This window comes from Sphaerodactylus townsendi, linkage group LG04 (assembly GCF_021028975.2).
Source record: "Sphaerodactylus townsendi isolate TG3544 linkage group LG04, MPM_Stown_v2.3, whole genome shotgun sequence".
Taxonomy (NCBI): domain Eukaryota; kingdom Metazoa; phylum Chordata; class Lepidosauria; order Squamata; family Sphaerodactylidae; genus Sphaerodactylus; species Sphaerodactylus townsendi.
The window spans coordinates 45,969,174-45,985,022 of record NC_059428.1 but is presented as its reverse complement, the minus strand read 5'-3'; the positions used below and the strand labels follow the sequence as shown (position 1 = coordinate 45,985,022).

Below are 15,849 nucleotides of genomic sequence, written 5' to 3'. Positions count from 1 at the left end.
TGCAAAACACAGAACCCAAAGACAACTGCCTCTTCCCTCATGCCTCCAGTTGCCTAGAAAACCTTCCTTTCACAGGAGGTTCATGCACTAACTCCTTCAATGCTGCTATTTTCAATGCCTGATTAAAAGTAACTTTGCCAAGTACAACAGAACCAGTTGCAAAACATGACACCTAGAGGCAATTGTCTTTCTCCCTGCTTCCAGTTGCCTGGAAAGCTTTCCTTTCACAGAAGGTTCACGCACTAATTCCTTCGGTGCTGCTGTTTTCAAAGCCTCAATACAGAAGGACTATGCAATGAAGCAAGGCTAATAATTAAAGAACTACAACCAAATTTGATTACTGCAGAAGTATTAACCAATTCAGCATCTGGTAAAATGGTTTTTATTCCATGAATTGAACTTACATATACTGACCAATTTACATTAAGAAGATGACAATTCCCTGCAAACTCTGCCTTTGCTATGACCATTAATAAATCTCAAGGTCAAATACTGCAGAAAGTTGGTATCTACCTACCAGAACCGGTCTTCAGTCATGGACATTTTTATATTGCATTGTCAAGAGTCAGATGCTTCAGTCATGGAAAAATGCAAACTGTCCATGAACTACAAGGCAAATTACTTCCTAGTTCTGACAGAATCTTCACAAAAAGCATAGTATACAAAGAAATCTTATAATGTTGATGAACCGTTTGAACAGATCCTGCCTCACTGCTATGCCTGCTGCCAACAGCGGTCTAGACCTCGCCATATTGTTCAGCACAATGGTCTTTAGTGTTAGTTTATAATAATGCCCTAAAATGTTGTGACTTGTAAAAAATAGTACTTGATGGGCGGGTTTAAAAGCTAAAGAGATTGGATGGGAGAAATGGCTTTGAGTGACAGATTGAAAGAGAACCAGGAGTAGTGAGCAAAGTGTTCTCATTGGAGAAAAGGTTGTGAGTGAGGGGGATATATACACATACAGCAGAGGCTGAGGGCAGAAGAGCAGGGTAGCAAGTCTGGAAAAAGAAGATAATCTTCAGAAGGGCTAGGCTAGATAGGCAGGGATTATGAAGTTAGCTAGTTAGGAAAATGACGATATTACTGATAAGATTGGGAAAGGGTTAGGTTTAATGCTGTGTTGTTGATGTTTTTTAATCTCTTTTGACTGATTCACATTTCTCCAATACTGGACTAGAGCCTGAGAAAAGTTACTGAATATTCTGAATTTCATATAATTCTAAAAATAAAGTCTCCTTGCGTTCAGTTTATTTTATAAGTAAAATCCAGCATAAATCCAGCATAAATTTCAGCTTGCACTAGCTGTCTTGCACTAGTGGAAACACATAAATTGACCGCAGAAGCCGCTTGAACTAATTTAAATGTACTGAATCCCACTTATATTTCCACTGATGCAAGATCTTTTGCAGTCAATTTCTGTGAACTGTAATTTATAGGGAGGAAAGAGCTAGATGTTTCACAAGATCTTGTGCAAGCAGAACTTCACTAAGTTCACTATGTTTCCACTTTCACAACTCTGGAACCAACCACTGATTCAACATTTCTTCAACTAGTATTAATGGCTTCGGGGATAATGCTCACACTATTGGGTCTGGCTGAGGAAAGGATATTTAACAATGAGTATCCAGAGTGACAATGCTAGCAATATAATTTGTTGACCCTGGGGAAGGTAGGAAAAAAGACTGCACCGCAGGTTCAAGCATTCTCAGAAGTTCTAAGAAAGAAATGAAGTACAGATTTTGGGATAGGGCGGTATAAAAATCTAACTAACTAATCAATCAATCAATCAATCAATCAGTGACATAAAGAAGTACAATACATAATGAGAGAGGAACACCCCCATTAAGATACAGAGGAACCCTATGAGCTTAAATAAAAGGATACTATGGGCATAGTCAGAGGTAGAAACTGATAATAGCCATGTGTAGGGATGAGCTGCTGACGCAGCAGCACCGTAAGTAGAGCGCTGGAACACCAGCGCTCCTACGAGCTTCTGGTCGCACCGCTCCCCCACTCCTCACCCCCCGATGAGTCACGGGTCATGAACTACCTGGCTCACAACCACCGGGTGTCCCAGACAAAGGGACAATGGTCTTGCCCCCAGGTGAGGAGTTTCAGGGCCCAGACGCTGATGCTCCTCTCCGAGACGTGAGCATGCCAGGTGAGATCATGCATCGCTGATGCAGTGATCTCCTCAGTCTCCCCGCTCTCTCCGGATTTCCCTCCGTTCCGCCTCTTCTACACGCGCCCAGCTAGAATCGCAATAAAAGGTGCCAGGAACCAGCATCGCGGCAGAGTCGCGTAGGGAACCACGGACACCAGCGCTCCACGCTGCTGGCGCTCTCCACCAGATGTTATCAATCGCGTGTCTCGTCTCGTTCTTGCGCCCCGACCTCGCTGGCCACGACACTACAAGCTGGTGCCGTAAACCCGGGAATCCTCGAACCTCCCACTTCCTGCTTACTGTCGCCTGGGAAAGGGCAGCGGTACCGGGACGTCCAGCCTGGATGCAGGGCGCATCCAGGGACCCACCTTCGGTATCGCCCGTCCGGGCTGGATCGGGCGCATCCAGGGACCCGAGATCCTAGGACACTCTCTGCGTCCGGACAGAAATTACCACCTTTCAGTAAGGGTATGGGAGCTTCGGGTAAAAGCAGGGCTTATGAAAAGAAACACGTTAATCTAGACTAAAAGCGTTAGCGAAACGCGGCAGGGTCCCCATAAAGAGAGGGGAGTTGCGCAAATTGGTTGAGGAGATTGAAGCCTTCAATGTCCATGGTACCCCGGAGGGGGGGGACATTGAATCTTAAGGATTGGGAGAAAACATCGGGCGCACTCTTCGCGACACAGAGCCTCCGAGGCGCCCGATGTCACCAAGCTACCGACGCGTGGAGAGCAATGCTATGTCTTAAGCCTATCCAGCCTGCAGGTCTATGGCTCCCTTGCTGTAGATGCAGCCCTCCTTTACGACCCCTTCAGCTTCAGTTTCAATTCCCCCCGAATTTTTCTCTATCCTCCTAAATTGGATCGCCTGCCCACTCCTTCTGCCCCCCCACTTTGCTCCCCTGCCTCCTTCAAATTCTTCACCGCGGCTCGGCCGCCCCCTCCCCTTGCTCCGCCTTCATTTTCTGAAGCCATAGCACCTCCGTCAGCGCGTATTGAATGGGCGCGGGTTTGAAAAACCTCAGCATGAACGGTAGTATGCCACGACCTGCGAAAGTGGAAACTCCTGACGGAAGGCGATGCCGGATATCCTCGCCTTCTATGCCCCGCTTCACTTCACGGATACCCGAGGGGGAGGGGTGGCATGTCATTGAGGTTGTCGAGTACCGCCCCTATAGGTTATAACATCCTCACCGGAAGGAGCTCCGCCAAAAGGCTGATGCGTAGGCGTAGAAGAGTCAGCAGCCCCTATGTGAGAGGCATGCTAGAAGCAGCGTCGCAAGGGAATCCCCACACCCTAATGGTTCCGGATGACTGGAAGACCACCTTTCGCATGCTTTTGGAGCCCTGTGCACAATATGCTTGATCTGGAAAAAGCGAAGTTCCTACCAGCAATGTTTTAAGCTAAGGGAGCCGCCTCGAGGCGAGCGCCTACACCGGGCCAGCAAGCTTAGCTTTACGGTTTCCGCCATGCGCTTCACCAACCCCAGCGATCAGATGTGTCCTGCCAGAGGCCACCCTTACGGTGCGCCTCTTGAATGCGCCTGAAGGCGTTTCATCAAGGTTCCCAATGCCCGGCCCAGCCAGCCCAAAAGTTTCTCCATGCCTATCCGGCAAAAACCCCCCCAAAGAGCCCTAATACGCTTTGAATTTGTGAACAGGCTCCAGGGGAGGCTCTCAAGAGGCAGGTAGATAGCGAGGGAGGCCCAAAGCGGGCTCCTCATGCGCCTTGCCAAGGAGAGCGCCTCCCACTGAGTGCCGCGAGAGCAATCCACTGCCGGGCCCTAGGGCAAAGATCCTGAACTGGCCGACATGCTTAAGGCTTGCCAGGACATCGTGGATCCTCCTCACCACCAAGCTAGGGCCTCCCCTAAGCAGCAGCACTCTCCACCGCCAGGGGACAGCCCCAGGATGATTGTTTCTTTAGTGCGGCCAGGTCAGGACACTTCCGGAGGGAGTGTAGGGTGAAGCTCCGGCGGGGGGCCTACAACCTTGATGTGGAGGGAGGGTCCTCCCTCAAGGCAGACGAAGGCCCCCCGAGGCCGCCAAAAAACCCGATACTTGCCCCTGGTGCTAGAAAGTGCTTCCACTGGAGAAGCGACTGCCCGTCGGGAAACCTTCATGCGCCGGGCATCTCTCCCAGCCCAGGACCAAGGGGGAGAGTACTCCAGAGCAGACTCCAAACACACCAAGACCCCACACCCAAAACTTCACCCCCTTCTTCGTGGCATCTGCAGCTCACGCGTGCACCTGCAGCCCATCTCCTCTGGCAGGTTTCCCCACACTTAGAGGGGTCCCTGCGTCGCCTAACCCAGTATGGCAAGCCCCATCCCTACGGGACCATTTGGGCTGGGTAAGCCTGCCAAAGGCTCTCCGCCGCTGAACAGGGATTGTTCATGCGTCTCCCCGAATGTAATTCTAGCTCCACGCACCTTTTAAAGGGACCTATCCATCTCCAAGTCTGGACGCAACATCCCGCGAGGGAGTTGCCCAGCGGAACCAGCTGCTTGGCACAGCTGATCCCTCCTGCCCCCATGCGCCTGCTCGCGCCGATCGGCGCCAATAAAGGCATTAATGAGCCCCGGCAGCCCGTCTAGGGCGCCAGCCAGTGCACCACCATGTGGCGCGGTGGAAACGCTACTCCATTGGGAGCTCCCGCCCGGTATCTGGAGGCCTGCTACCTATGGAGGGGTGTCTGTTCAAGGCGGCCCTGGTGGACACCGGGCGCTGATCGTGACCGATCATCAGAGTAGCCGAGTGGCCTGACCAGTGGCCAACCGAGACTTTCCTGTCCGCACATTATCTGGGGGGTGTGGAAAACAAACCCAGCTTGAGGCGGGCATCCAGCCTCGGCTCACGGTCCCACAGCCCAGGAGCTCGAGCGGCAGCTCACAGTCCAGGCCCCCATGTCGTTCTGGACATCCATGTGTCAATCTCTGGGGAAGGGACCTCATGAGCCAGGTCAAAACGACCCTAGTCTGGGATGGATAAACCCATCACACAGATCATTGATCCTAATTGTGCCTTCTGAACTCATCCTCGAGCTTCCGCAAAGAAACTATTCCCCTTTTTTTCCTTTTCTCTTCCCTCTATTTTTTTTTCTCAACCAGCAAAGGCGGGAGGGCCAATTGGCTGACTGGCCCTCCCTGGATTAAAATCTGGGCCCGTCCTGGTACCGCAGCACTGCCAGGACAGGCCCCAGGTTAAAAAGGGGCTGCCACCATTATGCCCCTAATACCCAAACCTGTTTGGGTTATGGCTGCCTAGCGCCTGGCAACTTTACCAATACGACGTTCAAAGCCAGGCGCTTAGCCGAAACCGCCCCTTAAGGAGCGGTCTCGGCGGGCAGAATCTCCCCAAGATAATTCGATTACAAATTCAGCACCATTTCCAGCCTCTCGGCATTAACCACCAAGGTCACGGTAAGTACATTTTCCCTGCAAAGAAAGGCCCCCTCCCCCCTTTGTGTGTGGAGTTTACCCCTAATCGCCTGATTGCCTTGTCCCCTGGATGCATCCACCACCCAAAAGCGCATCCAAGCCCTCTTTTATGTTGCAAATTAGCATGCATACCCACAATTCCCCCAGGGTCCGCTCGCCCCCCCTCCTCCCTTGAGGCTCGGACCCTCGACTTGGCGCACCCTGATGACGCTCTGAAGCCAGCTTCCATCGGGATCGCCTACCCTCTGCCCTCCCTGTCAAACAACTTAAAGAAAGAGGAGTAGGCGGCCCACAACAGAGCGCATTAAAAGCAACCCCTACGCAGGCTGCAAGATAAGCCTTCGTATACAGACGTGTGCTCTCCCACACTAAAATCCAACAAAACTTATCTTGACCTCCCGCCATCGGCTCTCCAAGCCTGGCAGGACCCGGCCCCCTCCTATAACCTGGGGAAGGGGGTGTGTTTCAGTCCTTCTTCCTACAGATCTCCTGCGGATCCCGACTCGCCATGACAGGCCAGCCCATGGAATGGCGCCAGGAGGAAACCAACCCCATCCCGGAGATGGAACAGATCTCTCTGGAGGATCCCGCCCCGCGGCCCCAACGGAGACGCCGACGCCGACGCCCGGACGGTCCAAAGACCCGGATGACCTGGGGGAATGTCAAAGCAACCGCCAGCCAAGCTCAAGAGCTGCTGCGCCAGCAAGGCCACCCCGAGACGCCCGAGAATCTCTGTGCCGCCCTCTTTGCAATCATCACTGCCAACTCGGCAGCCACCATCCTTTGCCTGCTCTGCTGCCTCCTGCCAGTGGCAGTCGGCCACCCCCTGACGATCTTTGACCAAACCAACATCTGGAAGCAGTTTGCTGCCGCTGCCAACGTTTAGATCCTTCTGCCTGGGCCAGTACCTAGGAGCCGGAGCCTGCTAAGCTCCTGCCTGCTCCCGTTTTGCAAAGCCCCTGGAGACTTCCTAGCGGAGTCTGGTTTAAGCCCCTTTATGAATGCTTCATCCATCAAGTACTCTATGGCTGACTGGGGACCCGTCGTCCAAACCCTCCGGCCGGCGCTCTCTCCCTTGTCACCAAGACTGTCGCCAATCACAAGTCCAATACTTGCGCCCGCGTTGCCGGCGCGGCAAGACGAGAGACTGACCCGGGCCCATTCACCGGCTCGGCCAACTGGAACTGCACGCGCACGGAGGACATTCCCCCTGTGTACGGAAATGTCTTGCTCCCCAAGGGTTGGTTCTGGACTTATGGGGAGAGAACTTTCAACTACATCCCTGCCTCGGCTTTCTGCCGGGACTCTCTGTTGCCTTAGCCGCCTCACCATCGCCCTGCCTCAGGCTCCACTTCGAGCCGGACGCCGTCGCCGCCGCTCCACTCTGCCCCTCGACCCCTCTTGCCGGAGCGACGCGGTTGCTCCTCTCGAAGCGGAGTTCGTCTCCCTCGCTGACTTCCTGCAGGTAGGAGTCCCCGGACTCGCTTCTTACAACGCTAAGACCATTGGCCGGCTGGCCTGTGCCCTTGCGAAGTCCATCAACTCCACCTCCATTGCTCTGGATGCTCTGGCCTCCGAGCAGCAGGAACTTCGCCAAGCGACTTTAGATAATCGTGCCGCTATTGATTATTTGTTGTTATTGCATCACCAAGGTTGTGAGAATGTGCATGATATGTGTTGTTTTAATCTTTCTGATAATTCCCATTTGATTCATATGAAGTGCGTGAACTGCAAGATGTTGTATCTAATCTGAAGTATGACGTTTTGCCCCACTGGTGGTCAGCCCTCTGGAGCTGGCTACCGGGGGGATGGTTAAGTGCTATTGTACAGCTCTGCATTGGCTTGATTGTATGCCTCATCGTCGGATCTTGTTTCATTCAATGTATATCTAATATTGCCTGTAACATGTGTAAGAAACCCCTCGACTTTCCCTTACATCGCAACCAAGTTCTAATGTTGCACAAGCAGCTCGGCCAGCTTGGCCGAACGGAAGAGGAGGCGAGCGTCCCCTTAAATCGCCCCCTAACGATTCGGCCTCCCTTCTAAATGTAAAAAAGGAGGAGATGTAGGGATGAGCTGCTGACCCAGCAGCACCGTAAGTAGAGCGCTGGAACACCAGCGCTCCTACGATCTTCTGGTCGCACCGCTCCCCCACTCCTCACCCTCCGATGAGTCACGGGTCATGAACTACCTGGCTCACAACCACCGGGTGTCCCAGACAAAGGGACAATGGTCTTGCCCCCAGGTGAGGATTAGGCCCAGACGCTGATGCTCCTCTCCGCACGTAGCAGCCAGGTGAGATCATGCATCACATGATGATCTCTCAGTCTCCCGCTCTCCCGGATTTCCCCCCGTTCCGCCCTTCTACACGTCCCCGCTAGAATCATAATAAAAGGTGCCAGGAACCAGCACGCGGCAGAGTCGCTAGGAACACGGACACCCGCGCTCCCGCTGCTGGCGCTCTCCACCAGATGTTATCACCGTGTCTCGTCTCGTTCTTGCACTGACCTCGTGGCACGACTACAGCCATGCCTTGGTACTAATACATTGAATTTGTAAAGTTTCCATCCCCTTTACCACAACAGCAGCAAATTTAACAATTGATAGCAATCCACAGCATGTCTATGCAAAATCCTACTGAGCCCTTCGGGGGAGGGCGGTATAAAAGTGAAACAAATAAATAAATAAATAAATAAAACTCCAATAAGGCTTACACATAGCAAAGTTCTCTTTGAACTGCACTGCCAATCCATTTGTGTTTGATACAATACTTTCAAAGGTAGAAAATGATAATGGACTAAGACACACACATGGAGACAGAAACACCACATACATCATTCTAACATGGAGGCTCTCTAGATGGCCTTGGGCCTGAGAGTCAAAATTCAAAAACTTTTAATGGCATAAATGGGCCTGACAATCACAGACAGTCCTCTCTCCCTAACATACCGTATATACTCGTGTATAAACCGACCCGTGTATAAGCCAAGGAACCTATATTTACCACCAAAACCTGGGGAAACTCGCATATAATCCGAGGGTGGAAAATGCAGCAGCTTAGTTAGTTTAGTTTATTGGATTTTGATACTGTCCTTCCCCCCCCCCCCCCCATCCCCAACACACACACAAGGACTCAAGGCATGGGTTGGGCTCCTCTCTTGCACAGAGGTCGCTGGGCTGGCTGGGGAAGAGGGCAAGATCTCTCCTCTTCCCCAGCTGATATGAACATATAGTTTATGATGTTTTAAGCCATTGTATTTAATCATACAAGTTATATTAGAGTAATTCACTGGGTACCAAGCACTTAAAAAACTTACTTTCGTTGGAAGAAACGAAACTCATAGAGCAGCCTGACATTGAGCTTTAATTTGGGAAAACAGGGCCCCACCAAGGAGATAAGGAATTAGCAGAAGCTCACAAATACAGATAAGGGCGAAGTAAAACTGGGTTGATATAGCAACCAAGATCTCTGAATGGGGCAAGATGACATAAAGAATACACGCCCAATTGTGGAAAGCAAGGTGGGCTTTGGAGAGGAGTGGCGATTCAAATGGCAATGTGTACGTATTCCAAATCTAGCCAATGTTCAGAAGACAAGGAGGGATGTTTGTAAGAGGGTATAAATTATGTTACACAAGCAACAGCCCCTTTGAACCTCCTCCCTGTTGCTAACAGAGGAGAGTTCCCTCTTCTGAGCAGAATTGAATGAAAACAATAAATCTCTGAACACTGAAGAAGCTTTTGGATGGTTATTTTTGTAACCGGTCAGAGCTTTTGCTCTGTGGACAGGGCCTTGCCCTGTGCCTATCACAGCCAGCTGGGCAGCCTCTTTGGAAACAAGGGGTGCCCAAGTCAGCAGCCCTCGACGGGCTGTTGGCTTGGGCTCCTCCCTTGCACAGAGGTCGCTGGGCTAGCTGGGGAAGAGGGCAAGATCTCCCCTCTTCCCCAGCCAGCTGGGCAGCCTCTGTGGAAACGAGGGGTGCCCAAGTCAGCAGCCCTTGACTGGGACAGTTGGCTTGGGCTCCTCTCTTGCACAGAGGTCGCTGGGCTGGCTGGGGAAGAGGGCAAGATCTCCAGCCAGCTGGGCAGCCTCCGTGACTCGCATATAAGCCGAGGGGGGCATTTTTCAGCCCGGAAAATGGGCTGAAAAACTCAGCTTATGCGCGAGTATATACGGTACGTGTCAAGGTTATTTTGAGGATAAAATGGAAGCAAGAATGATTTTTTAAGCACTTTAGGTCCCTACTGGAGAGAAGAGTGTGCCATAAATATCCAAATAAATAAAATTCAACCTAACTCACTTCAAACTTTCCTATGACCAAATGGGATACTATCCATTCATGCTACCTTGGAGGAATGTAAATATGAGAAGTACAATTCTCCCTGTTCCATATATAGTACAATTCACTCATATAAAGTAGTAATTATAAGGCATCATCCAAGTCTTCCATTTAACTATCCTTTGATCAATGTTTGCTGAGGCAACACAACGTATCACTGTGAAGACTTAAAAGGCACCCCCTTTTAGTCTTAGAATGTGTGAGTTCTTTTTCTGAACCAAAAAAGATGCAGTTCACTTGAGTAAAAAACTTTTTAAAAAATAGTTTATTTAAGTTTCAACATAAAATAGCTAGTAAATAAAAATAGCAGTACATATAAAATTGATAGTCTCTGAGAACATATAAAAGAAATGTTCCATTAGCTATAATAGTGACATTTGTTAGTTTTGCTTCTTTGTTATCATTGTATCTTCATGTCTTTGAAGATGTAATATTATGTTCCCATATTAACATATTAATTCATATATTCATTGTCTACTGCTATAGCTCAAAAATAGAGCTGGAATGGTAAACACTAGGGGAGAAAGAAGAAAAGAGAAAAGAAAGAAAGAAGAGAAGGTTCTATTAGCCTTCACAAGTATATAACAATTTTGTCTACATTTTTACTTGGACGCATTACTGTGTTAGTTAAAGGAAAACTTGAGAAGTGAGAGGGAGAGAAGAAAGTAGGATTATGTAAGATAGGCCCCGTCTCCAACACTCTAGTGATTGGACTTCTCCTTGAACGTTATATCACTTATCTAAGCGATATTGGAAGTATCAACTTATCTAACTAGTATGCTGATAATTATCAGCACTAGAGTAAAAATTATTTTAGGTTCATTCAAAAACAAAATGCTGGTTAATGACATCTATTTCGGCATTCACAGATGCTGCAGAACAAAAGTAGGAAAACTGAAGCTAATAATAATATTATACACAAAGCCAATATTGTTAAGTCCAATGAACTCATGGTAGCACTGCCTTTGTTACACAGAAGCAAGCAGGAAAATAATACATAGCCAGGGACAAAGAAATCAGTCTTGGAAAAAAGCATACGACATCAAAGCAGCAAACCAAGCTGACATTCCAAGTAGAGATGGAAGATCTCTAGGTTAGAATAACCTAAGCGTTATAGGAAAGGTATCACATGGCCTAAACCAGGGGTAGGGAACCTGCGGCTCTCCAGATGTTCAGGAACTACAATTCCCATCAGCCCCTGCCAGCATGGCCAATTGGCCATGCTGACAGAGGCTGATGGGAATTGTAGTTCCTGAACATCTGGAGAGCCGCAGGTTCCCTACCCCTGGCCTAAACCCTCCACAAAAGACCTCTACTAATTAGCGCAGCTGAAAGAATTTGAGGTTACATTATCTAAAGCAGGTGTCATGAATTCTAAACTAAGGAGTTAACATTGGAATTCAAACTCCAATTATCTTTCCCATGTTCATCGTGGCCTTGAACCCATCAGCAGCTGCCAGCTGAACCTGATAAGGGATAGAAAGAAAAGGACTCATTTTATTCTTACAAATGTCCTTAGTCAAAATGGCTGTGGTTATGCTAACTTGAGATATGAAATGCAGTAAAGTAGACATTCTTCACAATCACCATGTACACTTTTACTGTTCTCCTGAAATACGAATGACAAAACAAAGGAATTGACTTGTATCCTCACAACCATGTTCCTGATTAGAGAAAGCAGGTAAACATTATATAAACTATTCTTCCAGAAAGCTGAATTTGCACCTATGTTTCCAAAGAATTTTTATAGCCTTCTGAAAGAACCTACATAGATTATAATAGATTTGTACTAGAAAGACAGCTGTTATTTCTGTAAAGATTAATAAGCAATGAGGATATAACAAACATAGCTACTTACATTGAATGTCTAGTACGTAAGAATGTCTTATCTCCTTTTCCAAAGCTGGATGTCGCACAACACAAGTTATACGTCTTCCTCTAGCAAACCTGGTAGGGACAAGCTTGTATTGACTCTCCACTGTCACAGTTTCATTTGGATATGAAGTTGAAGTGGATTCCATTTCACCAAGACCTCCCTCCCAGGTAACATTGGCAGCTGGTTTTCCAGTGGCTGCTGTGCAAATGGCTGCAACTGTTTGATTGGCACCGTCTATTAAAGTGTTTGGTCCCTTTGTTAGGCTCACAACTGGTTCAACTACAGGAAAAAAAATACAGATAAATGTTATTGACACATTAACCAATTTTGCTAAAAGTTTCAGAACATTTCCTAGCACCAGGGATTCTATAGCCATATGACCCTTACTGTCAAATAACTAAAAAACTAGATGGCCTTTTATTTCTAAGAAATGTTCATAATAATTCCTCTCTGAGAAACTAATCCCAATTATGGACATAAAGGACATTTTTTTTCCAAATGACTGACAACTAGAGACACCTATCTATAAGTACATGAATTAACCAGATAGCTAACATAAAAGTTAAATGCAACAAAAAAGCTTAATTACAACAGATCAGACAACAACTTTGACGGCTAAATACAGTTTTATAAATATTTTAAATAAACTGAATTTATAGTTGACTCCTATGAGACTGAAAAAATCATTAATAATAAAAAAATATTATTCAAACAGCATGCATTTCTATTAAAGACTTTTCAACAAAAAAAGTTTCCAATGACTTACAATGTTCTTCAGGGGGATTCAACCCTCCTAATCTTTTTGGGAAAGTGGCACCCAGAGGAGGTGACAAGTCTAATTAAAGTGGTTGCCAGACTAGTTAGTAAAAAAAGAAGTTAGTAAAATTTCTGAAATTTTTGTGGTCATGGTGGGGAAAAAAGTTTTCTGGGATTTTGGAAAACCCTTTGGCTTTAAGATGACTGTGGAATCTTATACTGATACATTGACTAAAGGTTATCATGGCAAAAAACTAATGAAAAAAAAGCCTACAAATGAATAAAGTATAGAACTCTAAAAATTCCTTCTGCATGACAGAAAAAACATTAAAATAAGCCTGACATGATATTGTTTACAAATCCATTGTACATACTGGAATGGTTTTGAAGGACCACTCTGATATGTCGAGTTAGAAGAAGAGAAGTTTGGATTTATACGTCACCTTTCTCTCCTGTAAAGACACTTAAGGTGGTTTACAATCTCCTTTCCCTTCCCGCCCCCCACAACAAACACCCTGTGAGGTGGGTGGGGCTGGGAGAGCTCTGAAGAACTGTGACTAGCCCAAAGTCATCCAGCTGGCATGTGTTAGAGTGCACAAGCTAATTTGATTCACCAGATAAGCCTCCACAGCTCAAGTGGCAGAGCGGGGAATCAAACCCGGTTCTCCAGACTAGAGTACAACTGCTCTTAACCACTACACCACTCTGACTTTTAACCACACCTTTAACTACTTTAACCTCAACTAATCACACACCCCTAGGTGACTGATACACAGTTAAGTAAGGATAACTGTGAAGCACGCTACCTCAATGTTTAATTTTTAGTGACTCAGCTGAGCTATGAATTTGTCTAACCCTCCAATCAAGAGCAATAACTGTAATTAATGACATGCATTATACATTTTCAATTTTTAAGTTTTTAATTTCAAAACTGTGAAAGACTAGCAAAACAGTTATTGGCTACCTCAATCATTTCTCAATTAAAGAAGTTTAGGATTTCTATGATGTTGCTTAATGAAGAAATATTCATTTGAGTTTAACTAACCTAGGAACCACGATGTATTATTACACAGATGCAAACACCTTAACCTTAAATACATTCAAATGTAACATAATGGAGTTTGCTTAAACTGTACAAGTTTAAGGGATTCAGAAGCAACCAAGCTAAATTGATATAAATATCCATTCATACATAATAAATTGCCAAAGATAAAATATTGCCTAATAAACATATTTGAGAGCATTTACATTTCACATACATGGACAATTAATGCAAGGTTTGACTTGCAGTAAACCAAAAGTTTCTTGATTAAATTAGTACTTCTAGCTGACAAATACGTTTTCCTGAAGCATCAGAAACTAATTAAGACCTCATCCCCTGTTTCATACATACAAAACATACCTACAAAACATATTAAGGTATTACATTCAAAGCCTCAAATATACTAATCAACTACTACAGGCTTGTTGTCTAGATAGTGAACAATCGCCTGGTGATCTGTCAGTCATTCTAACATCAAGTATTTCCAACATTCCAATTCTGACCATATATCTTAGGACAAATGAAGATTACAAAGTCAGATAATTTCATTTGGCATACACCAGAGTAAGTATACTCTGCGTTCTCTCAAGAATAACATTTAATATGGGATTATTCTCTCTGAAATAAACCAATTTAAAAACGTTTGTATATCACTTTTATTTGGTTAACACCAACCTTTTATGTAAATCCAACAGTTTAAACAAAAACCAATATAGCCAATGGTCACAAAGTCTCAGAGTTTATATAGCTGAAAGTAAACCTGTTAACTTGCCAAGAATAAGGTATTTATAAAACTACAAACTTCATGTCATATTAGGGAACAATGGCTAGATCTTCCAATAGTTCTGAGTTAAACAAAGTCAAAATTTAGAGCAAGAGATCAACAGGAAAAGAGTATAAGAAAGCCAACTGCATAACTGAAAACATACATTAACATGCTGGTTAATAAGTCACGTATTGCAGTCCAAACACTGGTTATTTATATATTAGAAAGTGGCACATGTGACGTGTCACAATAAGGGATATATATACAGGCGCATTATACAAATTTGTTGTAGCACGTTGTTATAATCCATACATGACTGATACTTAAGACTATCGACACATTTACGCTGTTCTGCAACTGCTGGGGTGTGCACCCCCCAAAATTTATTTCTTTGGATGTGGGTATATTAGACTCAACATTTTTGATATCAGGGGAAAAGCTGAATCCTCATACTGATATGGGAGTTTACCTTTTCCGCTAGGAATTCTGAAATTTTTCAGCTCCATTACACCCTATGAAGAACCGTTTGGGGTCCAGGTAGCCTGTTTTTTTTTAAAGGTAGAAGAATCAAATCAGCTGCTGGTGACTCTCCTTACAAAAAAGCCCAAGTTCAGTAAACATTGCAGAGAAAAAAATGGGGGCCAATAAAATTGGACCCCTAACCAAAACTTTACCAAATTTAGGGATTCTTATAAGGAGAGTCCTTGCAGCTATGCTGCAAATTCGGTGCTTCTACCTTTAAAAAAAAAACAGCTGCCCCCAGAGTCCTGCAAAGATTTCCCATTGCAATGTATTGTGAATGCACAGAGAAATGCATTTATTTATTAATTTAATTTTGCTTTAGAAAGTCCCTTTAACTGTAGCTGGGACAATTCCAAAAAAGCTGGAAAAAGTCAAATTTTTACAGCTTTGGCTTTTTCTGCTCTGTTAAAGGTCATCATTTTTGGTCCCGGAAAAAGCTAAAAAGGCATTTTGATTAGGTTGAATGCACACCCCTAATATTGACTGCAATCTATTATTTAACTTTTCTTGTAAAGCAAACACCCTTGAAAGTAGCTTTCAGCTCATTCAACTTTGGCTTATCAAATCAGCCAACATCATATATCAAGTTGGTCTCAGACTAAAAAGACCCACACAATGGGGCCAGGTACAAAATGAACAGGTGCACAGAAATTTCAAACATAAGAGGGCTTAAAATGCCTCCAAGACATTTTACTACACATCCTTCACAATAAACAAAAATACTGCATGAAATCTCACAGCACCACTTTAAGATCTCAGCAGCAACTTCGCTAGAGGCAACTAAGAACAGAAAGCCACACGAGCTTTCTGTTCCAGGCCTAAAGCCTAAACTCTTAATCAGTTAGCTAGCAGTTGCTGGTGGAAAGAATGTTGAGGCAGAAAGAAGATTTTATAGACCTTTTGGTCTAAGCCACTATCACCCCCAACACTGCCAGCCAGAT

The 15,849-nt window shown here is 45.8% G+C and overlaps 1 protein-coding gene across 6 annotated transcripts in view; it reads right to left on the bottom strand.

Moving 5' to 3' along the window:
- The window catches only part of NECTIN3 (nectin cell adhesion molecule 3), a 78,924-nt gene that overhangs the window by 45,799 nt on the left and 17,276 nt on the right, over nucleotides 1-15,849 (bottom strand). For all 6 annotated transcript variants that reach the window (XR_007244329.1, XM_048494667.1, XM_048494665.1 and 3 more), the window contains one exon: nucleotides 11,805-12,101. Coding sequence is in view for 5 of the 6 variants with exons in the window: in XM_048494667.1 (XP_048350624.1) it covers nucleotides 11,805-12,101 (297 nt within the window). In the remaining variant the exon portion in view is untranslated. The remainder of the gene's footprint in view (nucleotides 1-11,804; nucleotides 12,102-15,849) is intronic.